At 34.7% G+C, this 20334-nt stretch overlaps 1 protein-coding gene across 1 annotated transcript; it reads right to left on the bottom strand.

Moving 5' to 3' along the window:
• Positions 1–18741: 18741 nt before the first annotated feature.
• LOC131609324 (probable glutathione S-transferase) lies at positions 18742–19684 on the bottom strand. Its single transcript, XM_058881004.1, has 2 exons — positions 19336–19684; positions 18742–19264 (listed from the first exon to the last, which is right to left on the bottom strand). The coding sequence occupies exons 1-2, from the start codon at positions 19645–19647 to the stop codon at positions 18908–18910; spliced, it is 669 nt and encodes a 222-aa protein (XP_058736987.1). The 5' UTR covers positions 19648–19684; the 3' UTR covers positions 18742–18907.
• Positions 19685–20334: the final 650 nt, after the last annotated feature.

Genomic DNA, 20334 nt, shown 5'->3' with positions numbered 1-20334 from the left:
ACATCCTTTACCTCAACAAGAGAGGTAGATGTTATCTCTATTTTCTACAAGTACTTGTATCGCTGAACTTCAGGTCAAGAACACTCTCCTTTTGCAGTTACTTCTCAGCACGATGTTGATCATCCCAAAGAGCTACCCAAAGGCCAGTTCCTCCAAGAGCCAAAACAGCAAAGGCACAACGTGTATACCGAGTAAAAGTTTCCAACTCTTCTACCAAGGTAGGCTCGGACATGTTGGCTGTAACACCCCAAATTCTAGACTAATTATTTATTTAATTATTTTAGCATGAATTTATGAGTCATTGTGAAGTATTAAAAATGTGATGATATGTTGAGTCCTTATTATGGTTTGTGATGATCTGTGATGTTTGAGATTATGATGACTTATGTGATGTCTTGGTGATTCATCTGATGTCATGGTGGTTTGCGTGAGGCTTATGTGTATCGATGAATTTTGGCGTATTTTAGAATAATTAGAATAATAAGTGGAATTATTTTAATTAGTAAAATAAAATAATATCAGTGTTAGAGATATTAAGGGTAAGAGTTGTCATCTGTGAAGAGTAAGTGAGGGAAATATGGGAAGACCATATTAGGGGTCCTAGGGGTAAAAAGAGAAAAGAGGAAAGAGGGATTCATTCTGTACGTTCAAAGTTTTGAGAAGAGGCAGAGGGAGAGAGCTAGAGCACGAAGAACATGGAGGAATACATAGAGAGAACGCGAAGAGAAATAGATCAAAACGTGAATCTAGGTAAGGGGGGAATCTTCCTTTTATTATCTCTTATGTGATCTTGAGTGATAGGTAGATTGATGTATTGTTTGGTTCAATTAGATATTGGGATTGTTAGGTTATGGTGTTATAGTTTGGATTGAATTTATGCAATTTGTATGATCTATTGGTTAATAATGAGTTTAAATGATGTTTGGTGGTGTATGATTGAATGTATGATGATAGTATACATGTATATGCTGTTTAAACTCGATTATGGACTGAAAATAGGTGGAATCGCAGGATCTGTCGCAGACCTGAGAATTGGTAAAATCGCAGGTCCACTAAGCGGAGGGGGGGGGGGTCCGCTAAGCGGAGGACCAGACCTAGTTAGATTCTGTTGAAGGTCGCTAGTGGTCCCCTGAGCGGAGGTCTGAAGGAAGTTCTCTTCTGCCTCACGTCGCTAGCAGTCCGCTAAGCGAACCTTGCTGTGCGGAAATTTTTCTGAACTTTAGAATAGCGTATCTTTTGATCCGTGTATCCTTTCTTATTGCCGTTTTGGGCGTTGTGCAAGTAATTAAATGTTTTATATGATGAATGATGAATATGTGCAGTGGCCGACTTTATTTATTTAAAACTCAAATTAATTACTTGATGAGTATTGAACATTGTGTACATATGAAATGTGTGTGACAATGTAATTGATGTGGTGATGAATTGGCTGTGATTATTATTATGACTGTGATGAATGCATGGCTATTTGAATGATGTTGGAAACATGTACATACTTATTTGGTGATGTGGTGTTGAGATGAGTTATTCATCGTGATCGGTGATTTTTTTAAGTATGATATGTGTGTCCATTCATTCATATGCATTCGGTGATGGATCCCGGTAATGTTTGGATCGATGGTAGACATAATTCCCATTGTGAGGAATTTGTGTCGGTGGGCCGTATCTCGATGAGGCGTAGATCGGTCAGGTGGATTGATTCCACGGTTTATTGGTACCACATGCATAGTGTCAGTTGTGTCATATGCATTCTGTTATTTCGTGATTGAATGGATTTCTGTGTTATGTGGTGTAATCTATTATTGTATGAACTGATGAATAATAGTTGTGAATCTGAATATGTATAATTGGGTGAACGGTATATTATGATGCTTGTTGCTTATGAATTGCATAATATTTACTAACTGAGATTGAGACTCACCCTTACATGTTGTCATTTTCAGATTGAGGAGTAGCGGCATTAGTGCTCGGTGAGGATGACTCGTAGAGTTTATCTGTTTATGTTGGGTTGTGTCGGTCATGCTCTGACCTTGTAACACTGGGGGACAATAGTTTTAGAGTTTTATGAGATTACTCTATTTTATTTGGTGTTGGATTATATTCCCATTTGGTTGCATTGACGATGTTTCTTATTCCGCTGTGATAAACATGATTATGTTTTGGTAAATCATTTCCTAATGAAGCATGACTTTGACCATAGTTGGTTTATTTATTTTTAAATAATTGTGGCACCCTCGTGTTTATGTTTTTACTCTGATTATTTATTTAAATTGCCGTGGGGTTTAGAAGAGTGTTACATTGGCCATATAAAATCAATCCTCTTCTCAAGGAGGGGTTTAGTTATCTCTAGAGAAACTTGAAATTGATAGTGTCAGCAAGGGACATGTAGGAAAGACTGGTATACTTGGAAGTGTCAGAATCACATTCAAAGTAGCGTCACTCCCTGCCGACCATTATTCTAGTTTTATAAAATGGAGTTACGCCTTATCCTTCATTGAACATGCACACAATAATCATCAGAACAAATATACAATAAATACGCATATTAAAGGGAAAAAAGCCAAGAGTTTTTGGAGCTTACGAAATATAAATTTCCTTCCTTCTTGGGAGCAGGCATCCATTAGATTTTAAACATCAATGAGGCGTTACAAGTGTTTCCGATCAGCCTCATCCCTAGGGGGTGTCACCCTTGAAGTAACCTTAGGTTGGTGATAAAGCTCATTAATCGTTTACTCTGGCACAGGTTTTTCAAATTGAGGTCCTTTTATTTATACACAAACACGTTGTTCCCCGTAAGAAAGTGACTTTCAGTCTAGTACTTAGGGAACAACTTAGCACATCTTCCCTCCACTCGGTTCCCAACACTATAAAACGTAGCATGATACTTCGGGCATATGAAGGTGGCTAGAAAGAACATATCTTCAAAAGCATGTAGCTTTGAATGAGGCCTAAAGTCTCGCACGGTCGGGTCCAAAGATATTAATCATATGTTTCACCTCTGAGTCATAGAATAATGGAGACATCATAATATATGGAAGCAAAGAATCATAGAAAATGTCCCATTCTAATATTTCACACCAATATTCATAGACCTTCACATATGCCCAGCTTGTGGGATGAAGTTATGAATGAGCCATTATCAGATGCTTCAAGACTTTTATCCCAAAGGCAATAAAAGGTAAGTGAATACCCAAAATCGAGAAAGCGTATTCATAAAAACAAATGAAGCAATTGCCATATTTTTTGCATATTCTTGTTGGACAAGTGACTTCAAGCATATGAGGGGAGTGAATTGTGGTATTTAAAATTCATGATTACTTTTTTACTTTTCTCGATTAAGATCAGGTTAGTAGTTTAATATAAGTTGATTGCATTAGAAATACATAATAAAAGTAAATGAAAAAAATTTAAAGGGTATGGATAGAGGGATTGCGCTTGATATTTATACAGGTTCAAGTGAACATTAGCCTAGTCCTGTCCCCAAGAGGTTTTCTCGAGATTTTGACTATAAACTTTGAGCTTTTGAAGATTATGCCGATGAACATTGATACAAGTTGATCTTGAGAGTTTTAGAGGCTTATCCCTAACTACAAATAGATTTTAAAATCGGCTAAGCTAGAACTTTTTTAGAAATTTTCAAGTTGATCTCAATAACCAAAAGCATAAATTTTTCTGCCAAAGTTCAAAAAACCAAACCCAAAATTTTAAGACTGATTTGTCTCATGAACCAAACTCAATTCTCTTAAGAGTATCGTACTATCAAGAATCAAACAAACAATACGACCACTTACAAAAATCTCTTCCTCACAAACAGGGTTTTGTTAGAACAAGATTTGTTCTGATCAATATTCTTAGTTTTGATGATAACAAGGATATGAATTTTGTGTTAGATAATGTGGTACTCTAATACATTGCAATTTCCCTTCAAGAAATATATAAAAAGAGTATGCACAAATCAGCGCTCAGAAGCTTTGTCTCAGAAGGTTCAGCATGCAACATCAGAACATGGTCTGGCAAGACATCAGAAGATGGTCAAGGCAGAATCAGAACATGGGTCTATGGAAGCATCAGAAGAACTTGAGATCAGAAGAAGAAGCACTGAAGCTCTCATGGTATCACGCTCAGAAGCACTTCAAGGTCAGAAGACAAGAAGATGCTATGCACCAAGCTGTTTGACTCTGATGATATTCAAACGTCTTATTCACAAACATCAGATCAGAAGAAAGTACAGGTGGCAGGCTACGCTGACTGACAAAAGGAACGTTGGAAGCTATTAAAGGAAACTTCAGTAGACACAGCGTGAACAAGGCTCGAGGTAGTTGACAAAAGCGTGAAACATTAAATGCAATGCTGTACAGAACACGCAAAACATTAAATGCTCCCAACGGTCATCTTCTCAAGTACCTATAAATATGAAGTTCTGATGAGAAGCAAGGTTGACGATTTCGCTAACAATTAACTTGCTGAAACGCTGTTCAAACTAAAAGCTCAGAAACTTCATCTTCATCAAAGCTCACTACATTGCTGCTGTAATATATTAGTGAGATTAAGCTTAAACGTTAAGAGAAATATCACTGTTGTGATTATAGCTTTTCAGAAGCATTGTAATACTCTTAGAATTGATTACATTAATTTGTAAGTAACTAGAGTGATCAAGTGTTGATCAGGATACTCTAGGAAGTCTTAGCTTGTGTCTAAGCAGTTATAATTAGAGTGATCACGTGGTGGTCAGGATACTCTAAGAAAGTCTTAGCTTGTGTCTAAGCATTTGTTCCTAGAGTGATCAGGTTGTGATCAGGAAACTCTAGAAGACTTAGTCGTGGGCTAAGTGGAAAACCATTGTAATCAGTTGCGATTAGTGGATTAAATCCTCAGGTGAGGTAAATCACTCTGTGGGGGTGGACTGGAGTAGTTTAGTTAACAACGAACCAGGATAAAAATATCTGTGCTATTTGTTTTTATCTTTCAAGTTTTTTAAACTACACTTATTCAAACCCCCCCCCCCTTTCTAAATTTTTTTCTATCCTTCAATTGGCATCAGAGCGCCGGTTCTAAGGTGCAAGCACTTAACCGTGTTTAGAAAAGATTCAGGAAGAGAAAAACGCTTAAGTAAAAGATGGCTGGTGAATCTCAATCAAATCCAACTGCATCTACATCTGGCTCTGCTGAGCAATACAATGGTAACAATGGTTATACTAGACCACCAATATTCGATGGTGAAAACTTTGAATATTGGAAAGATAAACTGGAAAGTTACTTTCTTGGTCTAGATGCTGATCTATGGGATCTTCTGTTGGATGGTTACAAACATCCTGTTAAAGCTACTGGTGTAAGGCTCACGAGAAGAGAAATGACTAATGATCAAAAGAAAGATTTCAAAAATCATCACAAATGCAGGACTGTTTTGCTTAATGCTATCTCTCATGCTGAGTATGAGAAGATATCTAACAGGGAAACGGCCCATGACATATATGAGTCATTGAAAATGACCCATGAGGGAAATGCTCAAGTAAAGGAGACTAAAGCTCTTGCTCTAATCCAGAAATATGAAGCCTTCAAGATGGAGGATGATGAAGATATTGAGAAGATGTTTTCAAGATTTCAAACTCTGACTGCTGGATTAAGAGTTCTGGACAAAGGCTACACCAAGGCTGATCATGTAAAGAAGATCATCAGAAGCTTACCCAGAAGATGGGGTCCAATGGTGACTGCATTCAAGATTGCCAAGAATCTGAATGAAGTTTCTTTGGAAGAGCTTATCAGTGCCTTGAGAAGCCATGAAATAGAGCTGGATGCAAACGAGCCTCAGAAGAAAGGTAAGTCTATTGCATTAAAATCTAATGTTAAAAAATGCACTAACGCTTTTCAGGCTAGAGAAGATGATCCTGAAGAATCAGAATCTGAAGAAGAAGATGAACTGTCCATGATCTCCAGAAGGGTAAACCAACTCTGGAAGAGCAAGCAAAGGAAGTTCAGAGGCTTCAGAAGTTCAAAGAGATTTGAACGTGGAGAATCTTCTGGTGACAGAAGATCTGACAAGAAGAAGGTTGTCTGCTATGAGTGCAATGAGCCTGGACATTACAAGAACGAGTGTCCAAAACTTCAGAAGGAAAATCCCAAGAAGAAGTTTCATAAGAAGAAAGGTCTTATGGAAACATGGGATGATTCTGAATCAGAATCAGAATCAGACTCTGAAGGAGAGCAGGCCAACTTCGCGTTGATGGCTACAGAAGATGATGGATCAGAATCTACATCAGAATCAGATTCTGAAGAGGTATTTTCTGAACTATCTAGAGAAGAGTTAGTTTCCAGTTTAACAGAACTTCTGGAACTCAAGGCTCATCTTAGTATCAAATACAAAAAGCTAAAAAAGCAGTTTGAATTTGAAACTAAGAAGCTGGAATTGGAAAATTCTGAACTGAAGGAAAAAGTTTTAAATCTATCCAAAGATAGTGGGTCTCCTTCGGAAACAGAAAAATCCATTCCTAGCATGAATCATATTCTGAAAGAATATGACTCGAGCTTCAGAAAGTTCTTATCTAGAAGTATTGGCAGAAGTCATCTTGCTTCTATGATATATGGTGTTTCTGGAAACAGAAGGTTTGGTTTTGGCTATGAGGGTGATACCTCACATAAATTTGAACCTATTGATGATCTGAAGATCACATACAAGCCTTTGTATGATCAGTTCAAATATGGCCATGCACATGATATTAGGCTCACTTCACATGCACAGAAGTTTAACACTGTTCACACCAAGAAGCTTGTGACACATCCTAAGAAATATCATGCTGACAAACCTAAAGAATATCATGCTGTTCCTCTTGTTAAATATTTTGCTAAACCCATGTTCAAACAGAACTTGAGGAGAACTAACAAGAAAGGACCCAAGAAATTGTGGGTACCTAAGGAGAAGATAATTTCTGTTGCAGATATCCTTGGCGGAAAAGAGGACAAAAAGCAAAATGTCACGGTACCTGGACTCTGGGTGCTCGCGACACATGACAGGAAGAAGGTCTACATTCCAAGACCTGGTGCTTAAACCAGGTGGAGAAGTCAAGTTTGGAGGAGATCAGAAGGGCAAAATCATTGGCTCTGGAACCATAAGTCTTGGTAACTCTCCTTCCATAACTAATGTACTTCTTGTTGAAGGATTAACGCATAACTTGTTGTCCATAAGTCAATTAAGTGACAATGGTTATGATATAATCTTCAATCAAAAGTCTTGCAAGGCTGTAAGTCAGAAGGATGGCTCAATCCTATTTACAGGCAAGAGGAAGAACAACATTTATAAGATTGATCTTTCTGATCTTGAGAAGCAGAAGGTGACTTGTCTTATGTCTGTTTCTGAGGAGCAATGGGTCTGGCACAGAAGATTAGGTCATGCTAGTTTGAGAAAGATTTCTCAGATTAACAAACTAAATCTGGTCAGAGGACTCCCAAATCTGAAATTCAAATCAGATGCTCTTTGTGAAGCATGTCAGAAGGGCAAGTTCTCCAGACCTGCATTCAAGTCTAAGAATGTTGTTTCTACCTCAAGGCCATTAGAACTCTTGCACATTGATCTGTTTGGCCCAGTCAAAACAGCATCTGTCAGAGGGAAGAAATATGGATTAGTCATCTTTGATGATTATAGCCGCTGGACATGGGTAAAGTTCTTGAAACACAAGGATGAGTCTCATTCAGTGTTCTTTGAATTCTGCACTCAGATCCAATCTGAGAAAGAGTGTAAAATCATAAAGGTCAGAAGTGATCATGGTGGTGAATTTGAGAACAAATTCTTTGAGAAGTTCTTCAAAGAAAATGGTATTGCCCATGATTTCTCTTGCCCTAGAACTCCACAGCAAAATGGAGTTGTAGAGCGAAAGAACAGGACTCTACAAGAAATGGCCAGAACCATGATCAATGAAACCAATATGGCTAAGCATTTCTGGGCAGAAGCAATAAACACTGCGTGTTATATTCAGAATAGAATTTCTATAAGACCTATTCTAAATAAGACTCCTTATGAATTGTGGAAGAACATAAAGCCCAACATTTCATATTTCCATCCTTTTGGATGTGTATGTTTTATTCTGAATACTAAAGATCATCTTGGTAAGTTTGATTCTAAAGCTCAAAAGTGTTTCCTTCTTGGATATTCTGAACGCTCTAAAGGCTACAGAGTATACAATACTGAAACATTGATTGTAGAAGAATCAATCAATATCAGGTTTGATGATAAACTTGGTCTTGAAAAACCAAAGCAGTTTGAAAATTTTGCAGATTTTGATATTGATATATCAGAAGCAGTAGAACTAAAAAGCAATGCTGTAGAAGCTGGCAGTCTCAGAAGCAATGGATAAGAAGATCAAGTTGCTGCATCTTTAGAGAATCTCATGATTTCTGAAGAGCCAACAATCAGAAGATCACCTAGACTTGTTTCAGCTCATTCAGAAGATGTGATCCTTGGGAAGAAAGATGATCCTATAAGAACCAGATCATTTCTTAAAAATGACAATCAGAAGCAGTGATCAGAATCAGAAGGCGTAAAGTCTATTCAAAATTTTACAGCTGTCATCTATTATCTGATGGTGAACACGTGTCTGTACGGTTAGTACAAAGCGTGCAGTTGAAAAGACGCTGACCTAGGTAACTGTATTAAATCATTTCATTTACCACGTTCTCTCACCTAAACGTCACTTATCAATTAATGAAAATTGATTTCTCTTGATTCTGTAACTGTTATTTTTTTCTACTCTTATTGCATTTTTTAAATCCGTCTCTATTTATTCTTTTCAAATCATCTCATATATCTTTTTCGCTCCGTGTCTCTTTCTTCTTGCATACTTTCTTTTGAATTCTTCTTAAGTCGCTTCTAAAACCCTAACCGAAAACCCAGAATTTGTTCTTCCTAGCTGTTCATTCTGTTTCAATGGCTGCTTCTTCATCTCAAAATGTTGGTTCATCTACTCTTCTCCATATTCAAGATGAAGTTAATCAGGAACTCACTCCAGTTGTTGCGTGCTCCATTCCTAAGGATAAATTAGAAGTTCTATGTGAACTCATGGTTGATTTTGATAACATTGAAGAAAACGAATTTCATCTCAAAGAAGATATAATTTTTCAAGGATGGACTTCGTTGTTTGCTGAGTTCTGTGGACTAGTCTACCCAGATCTTGTCAAGGAATTCTGGGTACATGCAGTTGTCGCCCCTAAATCAATCTTGTCCTTCGTCCATGGAAAGTTTGTGGTAGTGACTGAGAACATCCTAAGGATGATGTTTGATTTGAGAAACGCTGAAGGAGCTTATGAAATCGATAAAAGGGTAAATTGGGAAGATGTTTTATCTACTCTCTACCCAGACATAAATGAAACAAAGAATGTGAAGGATTTGAGAGATCTCTACAAAATCTGGACCAAGATTCTTCTTGGGTGTTTCTATCACAGGAAAGGGACACATGCTTCTGACTTCATCAACAATGAGCAAAAATACATTTTGTACTGCATTGCCACTAAGAAGAAGGTTGATGCTATCTACATTATCTTCAACCATATGTGGAAGGCTGTGAAGGAGTCGAGAAATGCCTTCAGAGAAAAAAGTTGTACCATCATTCCGTTTGGTAGAATTATCTCAAATCTTCTGGTTCATTCCAAGATTGTTGAGAACCTGGAATCTGAAGGTATTATCAAAGACCTTGCTGTCACAACTGGGGCTTGTCTGAATGCCTTCACTTTAAAGAAGATGAAAGTGATTAAGGCTATCATTAAGACTCCCTAACCTCTTGCTGGAACAAAAGTCAGAAGAGAACCAGTTCTAGCTGAATTTGAAACCTTCTTCAATGATGAGGTACCAGAAGTCAGAACCAGGTATCTGAAGTCACAAAAAGAGGATAAAAGTCTTAAAGATCAAGAGAAAGGTGCTACAATTAAAATAAATCGCAAGAAGGAAGAAAGGACCAAAAGAAAGTTTGATCATCCTTCTGGTAATCAAGTGAAAACTGTTCAGAAAGTTGCTGCTACCACTGAGAAAGAAGTGGTCCCAGAAGAAGTCATTGCAAAGGTTGTTAAGGCTGTTTCTGTTAATTTTGAGAAGAAAAAGAAGGAAGCTGAGAAGAAGAAGAAGAAGTCAAATAACAATGCTGAGATTGTTGAAGTTGTTGAGAAAAAGAAAACCAGAAAAAGGAAAATGATTCTTCAAGAATCCGATGAAGAAAATGTTGTTCAAGAGGCTGTGAATCAACAGGAAGTTCTGGCGAGCGTCAGAAGGAAAGAAATCTCTAGTGGCAAAACAAAAATTATTGAAGAGCCGAAGAGTAAGAAGCAGAAGAAAACTGAGGCTGTGGTCAAAGCTCTTCAGAAAGCATCCAAAGGTATATGTATTTCTGAACCTGATTCTACTCCTGCTGGTAATTCAGAAGTTGCACCAATAGCGGTTGCCCCTATCCCTGAACCAGAAAAAGCCACATCAGAATCACCTATAACTGTCCATGTTCTTACACCTCCATCTTCTCCTGTAACCATTCCTTCGTCTCCACCCACCATCAATCCTGTTCTGGATATACCACCCCTTCAAACTCTCTTTCCACCTCACTCAAATATCTCCATCTCTCAATCTCCTCCCCATGCAATCTTTGAACCCATTCCGTCTACCTCTCAAAACAGCCATAGTGGTTCTGGTCTTCCAACCTCTGCATCACATGAACAGCTGCTCCGTGATTGCAACTACACTCCCAAGCCTCGTCCTGAAGCTGAAGTGGTAGTGTTAGATTCTGATACTGAAGCAGAATCTTCTTTTAGATTGGATAGAGAACCTCAACCTTATTTCATCCCCAATCCTGCCTTTTCAAAAACCAAAATAAAATCCCGCCTTGTCTACCCTATTGGTGTAATTTTTGAAAAAGTAAAGAGGAATCTCAGAAGCATCTTTGACACCTTCAGAATTGTTGAAAGCTCTGGCTTGAATGACGTCGCTATGCGGAAATTCTGGAGAATTTTACGCAGAAAATCAGATGCTCTCTTTATGGAACTTCAGGAAGCTTGTGTAGAAGCTGCTCCACGGCCTCGTGGAATTCTGAGAAGCTATGAAGACTTCTGGTTTGCTCGTCTCAGAGGAAGATATACCTTGGAAGAAAAGTCCTTTGTGGATGAATTGGAAGAAGCAAGACTTGCTGCTGCAATGGAAGCTAACCCTTGCAGGGAGATTGTGGTCTGGATACCTCAATATCCAGTTCTGCTCGGGGATTTCAAGACACTCTTTGACTTTCTGAGGGAAAACCCTTCTAAGAAAGACCCAAGCTTGGTCATTCCAGAATTTGTTGACCCACCAGAAGTTAAAGGTCCTTCTACTCCCAGGAATCTAGCTGCCATTCTTCAGGCTCTTGAGAATGGAGATTCTGAGATTCCAGCTGCAGATTATGGAGATGCTTCTATGCAAGAAGCAGATGTAGAAGATCATGTTGCTGAATCAGTTCCTGTTGAGGAAATCCCTGCAAATGATCTATCAATGGAAGCTACAGATCACAATGCCATCCCACTGGATAGAAGCTGTGAAGCTTCTTCTGATGAACCTTCCCGTCTTGCAAGGACTCTGGAAGTTCTTCAGAAGAACCAGGATGAGCAAAGCTCAGTTAATGCTGAGTTTAGAGCTTTCATAGAGAAGCAGAATGAGCACAACATTGGGGTTCAAGAGATGCTGGCCAAGATCTTGTCAAGACTAGGGTCATCTTAGATTGAGTCTTAGTTGTTCTGTTTTTGCTGCATCTATTTTGTGCATCTTGTTTTCCTTCTCTTCGTGTACTTCTGTACTTGTCTGTTTGAACTTAAATGAAAATCATCTTTCTCTTCCGTGTGTTTCTTTTTGTTTTTATCTGAATCTTTTATGTTTTTTGATGATATGACAAAAAGGGGGAGAAATATGTGATAAACGATTTGATTTAATCAGTTGCTTTACTAACAGAACTTGCAAAGTTCTATGTTTTTAAGTTGTGTTGTTGCAGGAATTGAAGATTCTCTTTTAAAGAGCAACATAAGAAGCAACAAGATGAATTAAGCTCTTGGATTCTTGAAGCATGCTGAGTGATATGAAGCTTCAGAATCAGAAGCAAGAAGGAAGAATGTTCAGATATTCTGATGATAGAATATGATCTGAAACATTATGTCTATTTGTTCTGATACATTCTATATGGCTTATACGGCTCTGATACATATTATATACTCTGAAACATTTTTTATGTTCTGATTCATTCATGCTGACTTTTGTCGTATAGTTTTGTTCTGTAACATTTCAGGATGTAGAGATGCTCTGATGAAGCTCTGGTACATTCAACAATGTTCTGATACAATCTAGCATGAAGTGATGTAAGAAGAAATTCAAGCTCTGAAGTTGTCCCGATGGAAGCAAGAATCAGAAGCTGTGAATGTTCTGAAGATCAAAGAAATTCAAGTTCTGAAGCTGTCCGATGGAAGCAAAAGTCAGAAGCTGTGAATGTTCTGAGGATCTAAAGAAATTCAATGTTCTGGAGCTGTCCTATGGAAGCAGAAATCAGAAGTAATGAATGTTCTAAAGATCAAGCACTGTGAACGTCTCTACCGAAATAATCAGGGAAGTCTTTTATTATTAAAATTCTTCTAGTATTAATTTCAGGGGGAGATTATTCATCTCGGGGGGAGATTGTTAATCTCAGGGGGAGACATATTCACATGCTTATGCTATAGCTGTGTAATTGTCTTTAGCCGTCTGCTCTTTCTGATCGCAAATTCATATCATTTATATATGTTTTTGTCATCATCAAAAAGGGGGAGATTGTTAGAACAAGATTTGTTCTGATCAATATTCTTAGTTTTGATGATAACAAGGATATGAATTTTGTGTGAGATAATGTGGTACTCTAATACATTGCAATTTCCCTTTCAGGAAATATATAAAAGAGTATGCACAAATCAGCGCTCAGAAGCTTTGTCTCAGAAGGTTCAGCATGCAACATCAGAACATGGTCTGGCAAGACATCTGAAGATGGTCAAGGCAGAATCAGAACATGGGTCTATGGAAGCATCAGAAGCAGAAGCACTGAAGCTCTCATGGTATCACGCTCAGAAGCACTTCAAGGTCAGAAGACAAGAAGATGCTATGCACCAAGCTGTTTGACTCTGATGATATTCAAACATCTTATTCACAAACATCAGATCAGAAGAAAGTACAGGTGGCAGGCTACGCTGACTGACAAAAGGAACGTTGGAAGCTATTAAAGGCAACATCAGTAGACACAGCGTGAACAAGGCTCGAGGTAGTTGACAAAAGCGTGAAACATTAAATGCAATGTTGTACGGAACACGCAAAGCATTAAATGCTCCCAACGGTCATCTTCTCAAGTACCTATAAATATGAAGTTCTGATGAGAAGCAAGGTTGACGATTTCGCTAACAATTAACTTGCTGAAACGCTGTTCAAACTAAAAGCTCAGAAACTTCATCTTCATCAAAGCTCACTACATTGCTGCTGTAATATATTAGTGAGATTAAGCTTAAACGTTAAGAGAAATATCACTGTTGTGATTATAGCTTTTCAGAAGCATTGTAATACTCTTAGAATTGATTACATTAATTTGTAAGTAACTAGAGTGATCAAGTGTTGATCAGGATACTCTAGGAAGTCTTAGCTTGTGTCTAAGCAGTTGTAATTAGAGTGATCACGTGGTGGTCAGGATACTCTAAGAAAGTCTTAGCTTGTGTCTAAGCATTTTTTCCTAGAGTGATCAGGTTGTGATCAGGAAACTCTAGAAGACTTAGTTGTGGGCTAAGTGGAAAACCATTGTAATCTGTTGCGATTAGTGGATTAAATCCTCAGGTGAGGTAAATCACTCCGTGGGGGTGGACTGGAGTAGTTTAGCTAACAACGAACCAGGATAAAAATATCTGTGCAATTTGTTTTTATCTTTCAAGTTTTTTAAACTACACTTATTCAACCCCCCCCCCCCCCCCCCCCCTTTCTAAGTGTTTTTCTATCCTTCAGGTTTAACTTACTAGCACTAAGGCAATTTAAAGTGAAAGAAATATTTTCTAGAGAGAGAGAAAGAAGAAAATTAGAAACATAAATTCCAAAGAAAATGTAAATAATTGGAAATTGGTGTGTAATAAAGTGGAGGTGAGCCTCGTTTATATAGGAGTTGAAAAAATTTATCCATGGGCTAAATTAATGAGCCAATCAATTGGCATAAAACTCTGATTGATTGGCCAGTTCATTCTTAATCGATTGGCATGCCCAAATAGAAAATATTGGATATAGAGTAGTTCAAGTACTTAATGTGATGTACCAATTGCTTGGTTATTCGATTAACTCTTCTCCAATTAATTGGTTTAATATTCTAATCGATTGGATAACTTAAAAAAGTTTTACCAATTGATTGGCACAACTTACCAATCGATTGGTTCTCAGAAAAGTTTTACCCATTGATTGGAACAACTTACCAATCCATTGGTTAGTTTATATATAGTTTGGAAAAGGTTTGGAGAGTTTTTTATTCAATTGATTTGGCACAACTTACCAATCTATTGACACTACAATTGAAAACGACGATTGACTATCACCATGTCAAGAAGACTTTTGATACAAAGTGTTGATCCCTTACTTAAAACATAAGCTCCGATATCACTAATTGATCAGCATGAACGGAAAACAGCCACCTTGAGTCGAAGAATCACCTAAAGGTCAAAGACTAACGCAAACAAGTGATTGAGATATCATGTATTTACCCAAAATCTTAAAGTGGTAGGTGTGTGGGTTTTCTTACTTATAAAGTGTTAAATCTCCACTTTTTTAAACAATGTGAAACTAACGCATCTCACACTTGTTTCTTAAACACACACAAACAGAGAGAGAGAGAGAGAGAGAGAGAGAGAGAGAGAGAGAGAGAGAGAGAGAGAGAGAGAGAGAGAGAGAGAGAGAGAGAGAGAGAGAGAGGAGAGAGAGAGAGGAGAGAGAGAGAGAGAGAGAGAGAGAGAGAGAGAGAGAGAGAGAGAGAGAGAGAGAGAGAGAGAGAGAGAGAGAGAGAGAGAGAGAGATTTTTTTAATTTTTTTTTATAATTTGTGTTTGTGACAAAAAATTGTCCATATTTTAATGAGGGAGAAGAATTCATGTTTTAATCCACTCTTGCCATATGTTTTATCTAGTCTCATGATTAATTTTTACATCATGGCACAAAAATAGTCGTCAATCCGTCAATTTTTAGCAAATCAAATATAGTTGTCGTGTGTAATCCCTTTAAGTGTTAAGTTTTGTTTTCTCTCTTGAATTTTGCAAAATGTAAACAAGATTTTTTATTGTTTCAACACATATACAACACCACATTCTTAAAACTGGGATGTTTGGAGTTTATTTTATGAGGAAATCACATATTAATTACAACATACATTTTATGTGTCATACTTAACATCTTTACAATGATTACAAAATTGTGATAAATGAAAAAATTAATTTCTAATTTTTGACATCATTCTTGTCAATCTATTATTAATATATAAAAACAAAAGTAACATGAAATTACACTTTAAGTCCTCTGATAAAACTACTAAAACTTTTCTTATTCAATGGGTAGAAAAGACTTTTATCAAAATAACTAAATATTATTGATTTGATATTTACTACGGGTGATGTGGCAGCCCCCAATAATTTGTTGCATTTTATATTTTTTTTATTCAGTTATTAATTTGAAACTATAAACGATGGTCTACTAGGGTTTTTGGAAAAGCAAAATCTCCACTTTCATTGAAATTCGATAGTCTACCATTAGGGTTTTTGGAAAAGCAAAATCTCCACTACAAAACCATGCAATAAATCCTTGGCCTTTCAATTTTCTAAACCTTTATTCCATTATATATATACTAAACCTTTGTCATTATATATATATATATATATATATATATATATATATATATATATATATACACTAAATCATGTCATTTTCAATTCTTCAAGATGAGAGTTTTTTTGTCATTCCATCTTTTCGTTGTTGTAAGTTTCGATCTTGCAGTTCGTGTAAAATATGTTTTGTTTTTGCAGTTTTAAAGCCTTTGCATGACTCACGCTTTTAGATCTATCAATAGATCTATTTTCTCATCTTTTATTTCATCTGTTAATCACAGTTGATTTGCTCTGCTCCACGGATTAAACGAGACTGCTCCACAGATTAAACGCAACAGATTTGACACTTAAGTCTATTATTAAGGTCACATGGCTTGGAGGCATTTGATAACACAAGCTATTTATTCAATCAATTTTGATTCATACAAAATTAATATTCTGTTTGCCTATTAGTTATGACCTTATTGCAGTTAAGACATATGGGAAAAGAAAAGGTTCGTATCAACATTGTCGTATTTTTTTAGCCTTAATTGGTATTTTGTAGGATTTCATTGATGATTAAATTTTTGTGATGTTGATTAATTTGTTGTGTTTTTAGCCGGAAGGGAGAGTCTAAAATTTTAGATTTCTTCCAATGTGTTTTTCATGTCAGTCATAGAATGACTTTCTCCAAACAAATATTTTTTTTACTGAAGTAAGTTGGAATTCTCTGTATAATCCTAATCATTTGATTTTTATTCATTTATTTTTCAACCATTTGAATTTTATTCATTTATTTTTTTCAACCATTGTATTTATGGCAGAATGGCAGTTGGATGAAAAAGCATGAAAAAGGCCGGAGAGGATCCTTAATTGAAAATATATATTTTCCAAGATGCAGTACCTCCATCAGAGAAACAGATTATATATAAATCTGTACTCCAAAACCTAATCTATATCACTTCTTTTACAGACAAAAAAAGACTGATGTGCATTATCTTATTTATTTTTATATTTTTCACATAATAAAAGGATTTAAAGTCTGATGTGACTTTTTTAAAGTCTGACGTGACATCTTTAAAGTCTGATGTGTGTTATCATATTTATTTTTATATTGAATTTTAGCAGATTGGGAGCTACTTTTGAGGTGTTTTTTCTTCTGATACTAATGTATCTGCTCAACTTTAATAAAATGTTTATTGAAATTAGTACTCATCATAATTTATATAACCAAATTATTTAATTTTGATATATTAGTACTCATCATAATTTATATAACCAAATTATTTAATTTTGTTATATCAATTGTTTATAATTAGATCTTTGATTGATGTGGATATTAGCACACGTATACAATACTTATTTTATTCTTATTTTTAAATCTTAAATCTTTTTTTCTTCTTTATTAATTATAAAACATTTTTGAAACAATAAAAATGCGAATCTATTATAACTATTAAAATTCAATTTTTTGTTTGCTCAATGCAATTAATCTGAAAGGGAGATTGCTCAATGCAATTAATGAGAGGAGATGAAAAGGAGAACCCAATTTGAGATAAAATATATTTTGAAATTATTTAGAGTTTTATAGAAAGGTTTATAAAACAAAACAAAATCAATTGAGATTTTATAATTTTTGTAAACTTATGAAATAACTAAAACCTATGAGAATGTTTTTAAATTAACTTCATAATTGTAATCATGATACAAATATGTTAAATAGTAATCATGAAAATTTAATGATAAATGGTAATCATAAAAAATAATGATAAAAGATAAAAATTTATTAATATAGTCAATTTTATAAACTGAATAAGCTACAATTATTTTTATAAACGGGAATAAGTTAGAAAATAATTTTATGATAATAAATTTAACTATTTATACAATTCTTTGTATAAATGAGAATAAAAATCAGATTATGAAATTTTCATAATTTTTTTATTTTAGAATTAATTTAACAAAGCATTTTAAATTTAAGATCCTTATATTTATTAAACTATCCAATGGAAATTACTTAATGTGATTTTTTTAAATATATGAGAATAAATATATATTATTTATCATATGTTTTAAATTTTTATTTTTTATAACCATATATATTCGGATCTAATTACTCTAATAACATATTCATATTTTAATTATTTGTTTATTTTTTAAATATTTTATCTTTTGCTCTTAATACTTTTGACGGGATACTGTCATACATTTTAGATTTGTAAAATTTGTAAATTTGAAATTTGACGGGAGTTGTCATATATTTTAGGTTTGAAAAAATAGAATAATATCTACAATAAGTTTAATAAATTTTTAAAATTAACTCATTTGGATTTAATTGGAGTTTATTAACGCATCTGGATTCACGGGTAAATGTGAATATATCTATGAGATACCTACTATAATTTGGGTTTATTAACTCATTTGCATTCACGGGTAGATGTGAACTTATCTATGAGATACAAACTATTGCATAAATGTTTTATATATTTATTAACTCATTTGCATTCAAGGGTAGATGTGAACATATCTATTAGATACAAACTATTGCATAAATGTTTGATATATATATATATATATATATATATATATATATATATATATATATATATATATATATATATATATATATATATATATTTATTTATTTATTTATATATATAAATAAATAAATATATATATATATATATATATATATATATATATATATATATATATATATAAAGTAATTTTACAAGTCACAATTAGATACATGTAATGTGAAATCCCGACCAGACCCGTGCGACAACACGGGTTTCCTACTAGATATTGGTATATTTTAAGATTATTAATACAAATCTTAAAATAATAAATTAAAAGTATTAATCAGATGATAGTCGGAAATTAAAATTAAAGTTGTATTAAAACTTAAAAGTCACAAATATTATGAGATAAATATTTTTTCTAGACATGAAATAGAGGAAGTGTGATTTTGTAATAAAATCACAGCACCAAAAACATAAAGATACTTCTTATAAAAAAAATAACATGAAGACAGAAAGTTGATATTCTGAGTATCAATACAGATATCAATAAGTATATTGATGATTGATCTATTTTGAAGAAGAATGAAGTTTCTCATAGACACCTTTGAAAAAGGCAAAAAGCGGGTCCCTAGGAGGCATAATTTCCTTCACAGTTGGATGGTTAAGAAACTCTTGGCTCCACTTATAAAGCTTTGGAAATTTTTCAGCAGTGAATAATTTCAGCCCTATAATATCTTGAAACAATGGAATCCAAAATGCTATGAACACAGCAGCGATATCAACATTGCCAAACTCTTTTCCACCAAAAAACTTGTCTTTCAGCTCATTCTCAAGAATCTGAAGAGCCTCACTTGATTCTGCAATATTCTTCTCACGTTCTTTCTCGTCGACGTTAAAAACGGATTTGAATGACGGAGTCACAATCTGTTCGATTCACATATTAAAACATTTAATTGTAATATTTCTTAGAATGTAATCAATAGGAACATATTTACCTTGTCGTCCATGAACTTGGACCAAAATCGAGCTAAGGCTCTTTGGTATGGATCAGAAGGAAAAATAGGATTGTTCTTCCAAACTTCATCAATGTACTCAAGAATCACAAGAGATTCTGATATTGGCTTCTCATTGTGAACAAAAACCGGAACCTTTTTATAAACTGGATTATATTTAAGGAGTTCATCACTTTTGTTGGCCAAGTTTTCTTGAACAAATTTGTGTTCAATTCCTTTAAATTTTAAAGCAATCTGTACTCTACATACAAATGGGCTTCCCACAACTCCCAAAAGTTTCACCTCATCAGCCATTGATTGGAACACTTCAATTTTTCTGACTATATATTAAGTAGTTTGTTTTGGTGTGCGAGTCCTAAGGTGTTGTGGCTATTTATAGAATTTGGAAGATGGTAATTCTTGATCTAAATGAGTGGTTAACAAAATCTGTGTAACAAATTAAAAAGAAAGTGGCATTAATGTAGTTGATAAATGATGTAAATAGATATTGGTATTAGTTTTATTTGCAAGGGGAATATTTTCACTTTTTGATAAGGGCGATGTATGTAGTACAAGGACTATTATCTCTTTTTTATTTATTTTTTATTTTTTAATATGATGAAATAGTTTAGTAATATAATTATGGTAAAATACTCAATTTTTGTCCATTAATTATATCCTTCGTTTTAGATTGGTGTTTTAATTTTTTTTTCGTGTTACTTTGGTCCCTTAATTTTTAAAATGTTTTATTTTAGTTTCTTTGTCTAATTAGCAGCGGATTTAGCACCGATTTCGATGTTTTTCCGTCGCTAATTAGACAAAAAAAAGACTAAAATTAAACATTTTGAAAGTTAAGAGACCAAAGTGACATGAAAAAAAATTAAGGAACCAATCTTAACTCAAGGGTATAATTAAGGGATCAAAATGAGTATTTTTCCTATAATTATTATGAAATATATTTAGTAAAAAAATTTAGTAAGCTTTTCAAATGTTACGATTAAT

Source organism: Vicia villosa, linkage group LG6 (assembly GCF_029867415.1).
Source record: "Vicia villosa cultivar HV-30 ecotype Madison, WI linkage group LG6, Vvil1.0, whole genome shotgun sequence".
Taxonomy (NCBI): domain Eukaryota; kingdom Viridiplantae; phylum Streptophyta; class Magnoliopsida; order Fabales; family Fabaceae; genus Vicia; species Vicia villosa.
Note: the sequence above shows the minus strand (reverse complement) of the source record. Positions and strands in the feature narration are given on the sequence as shown.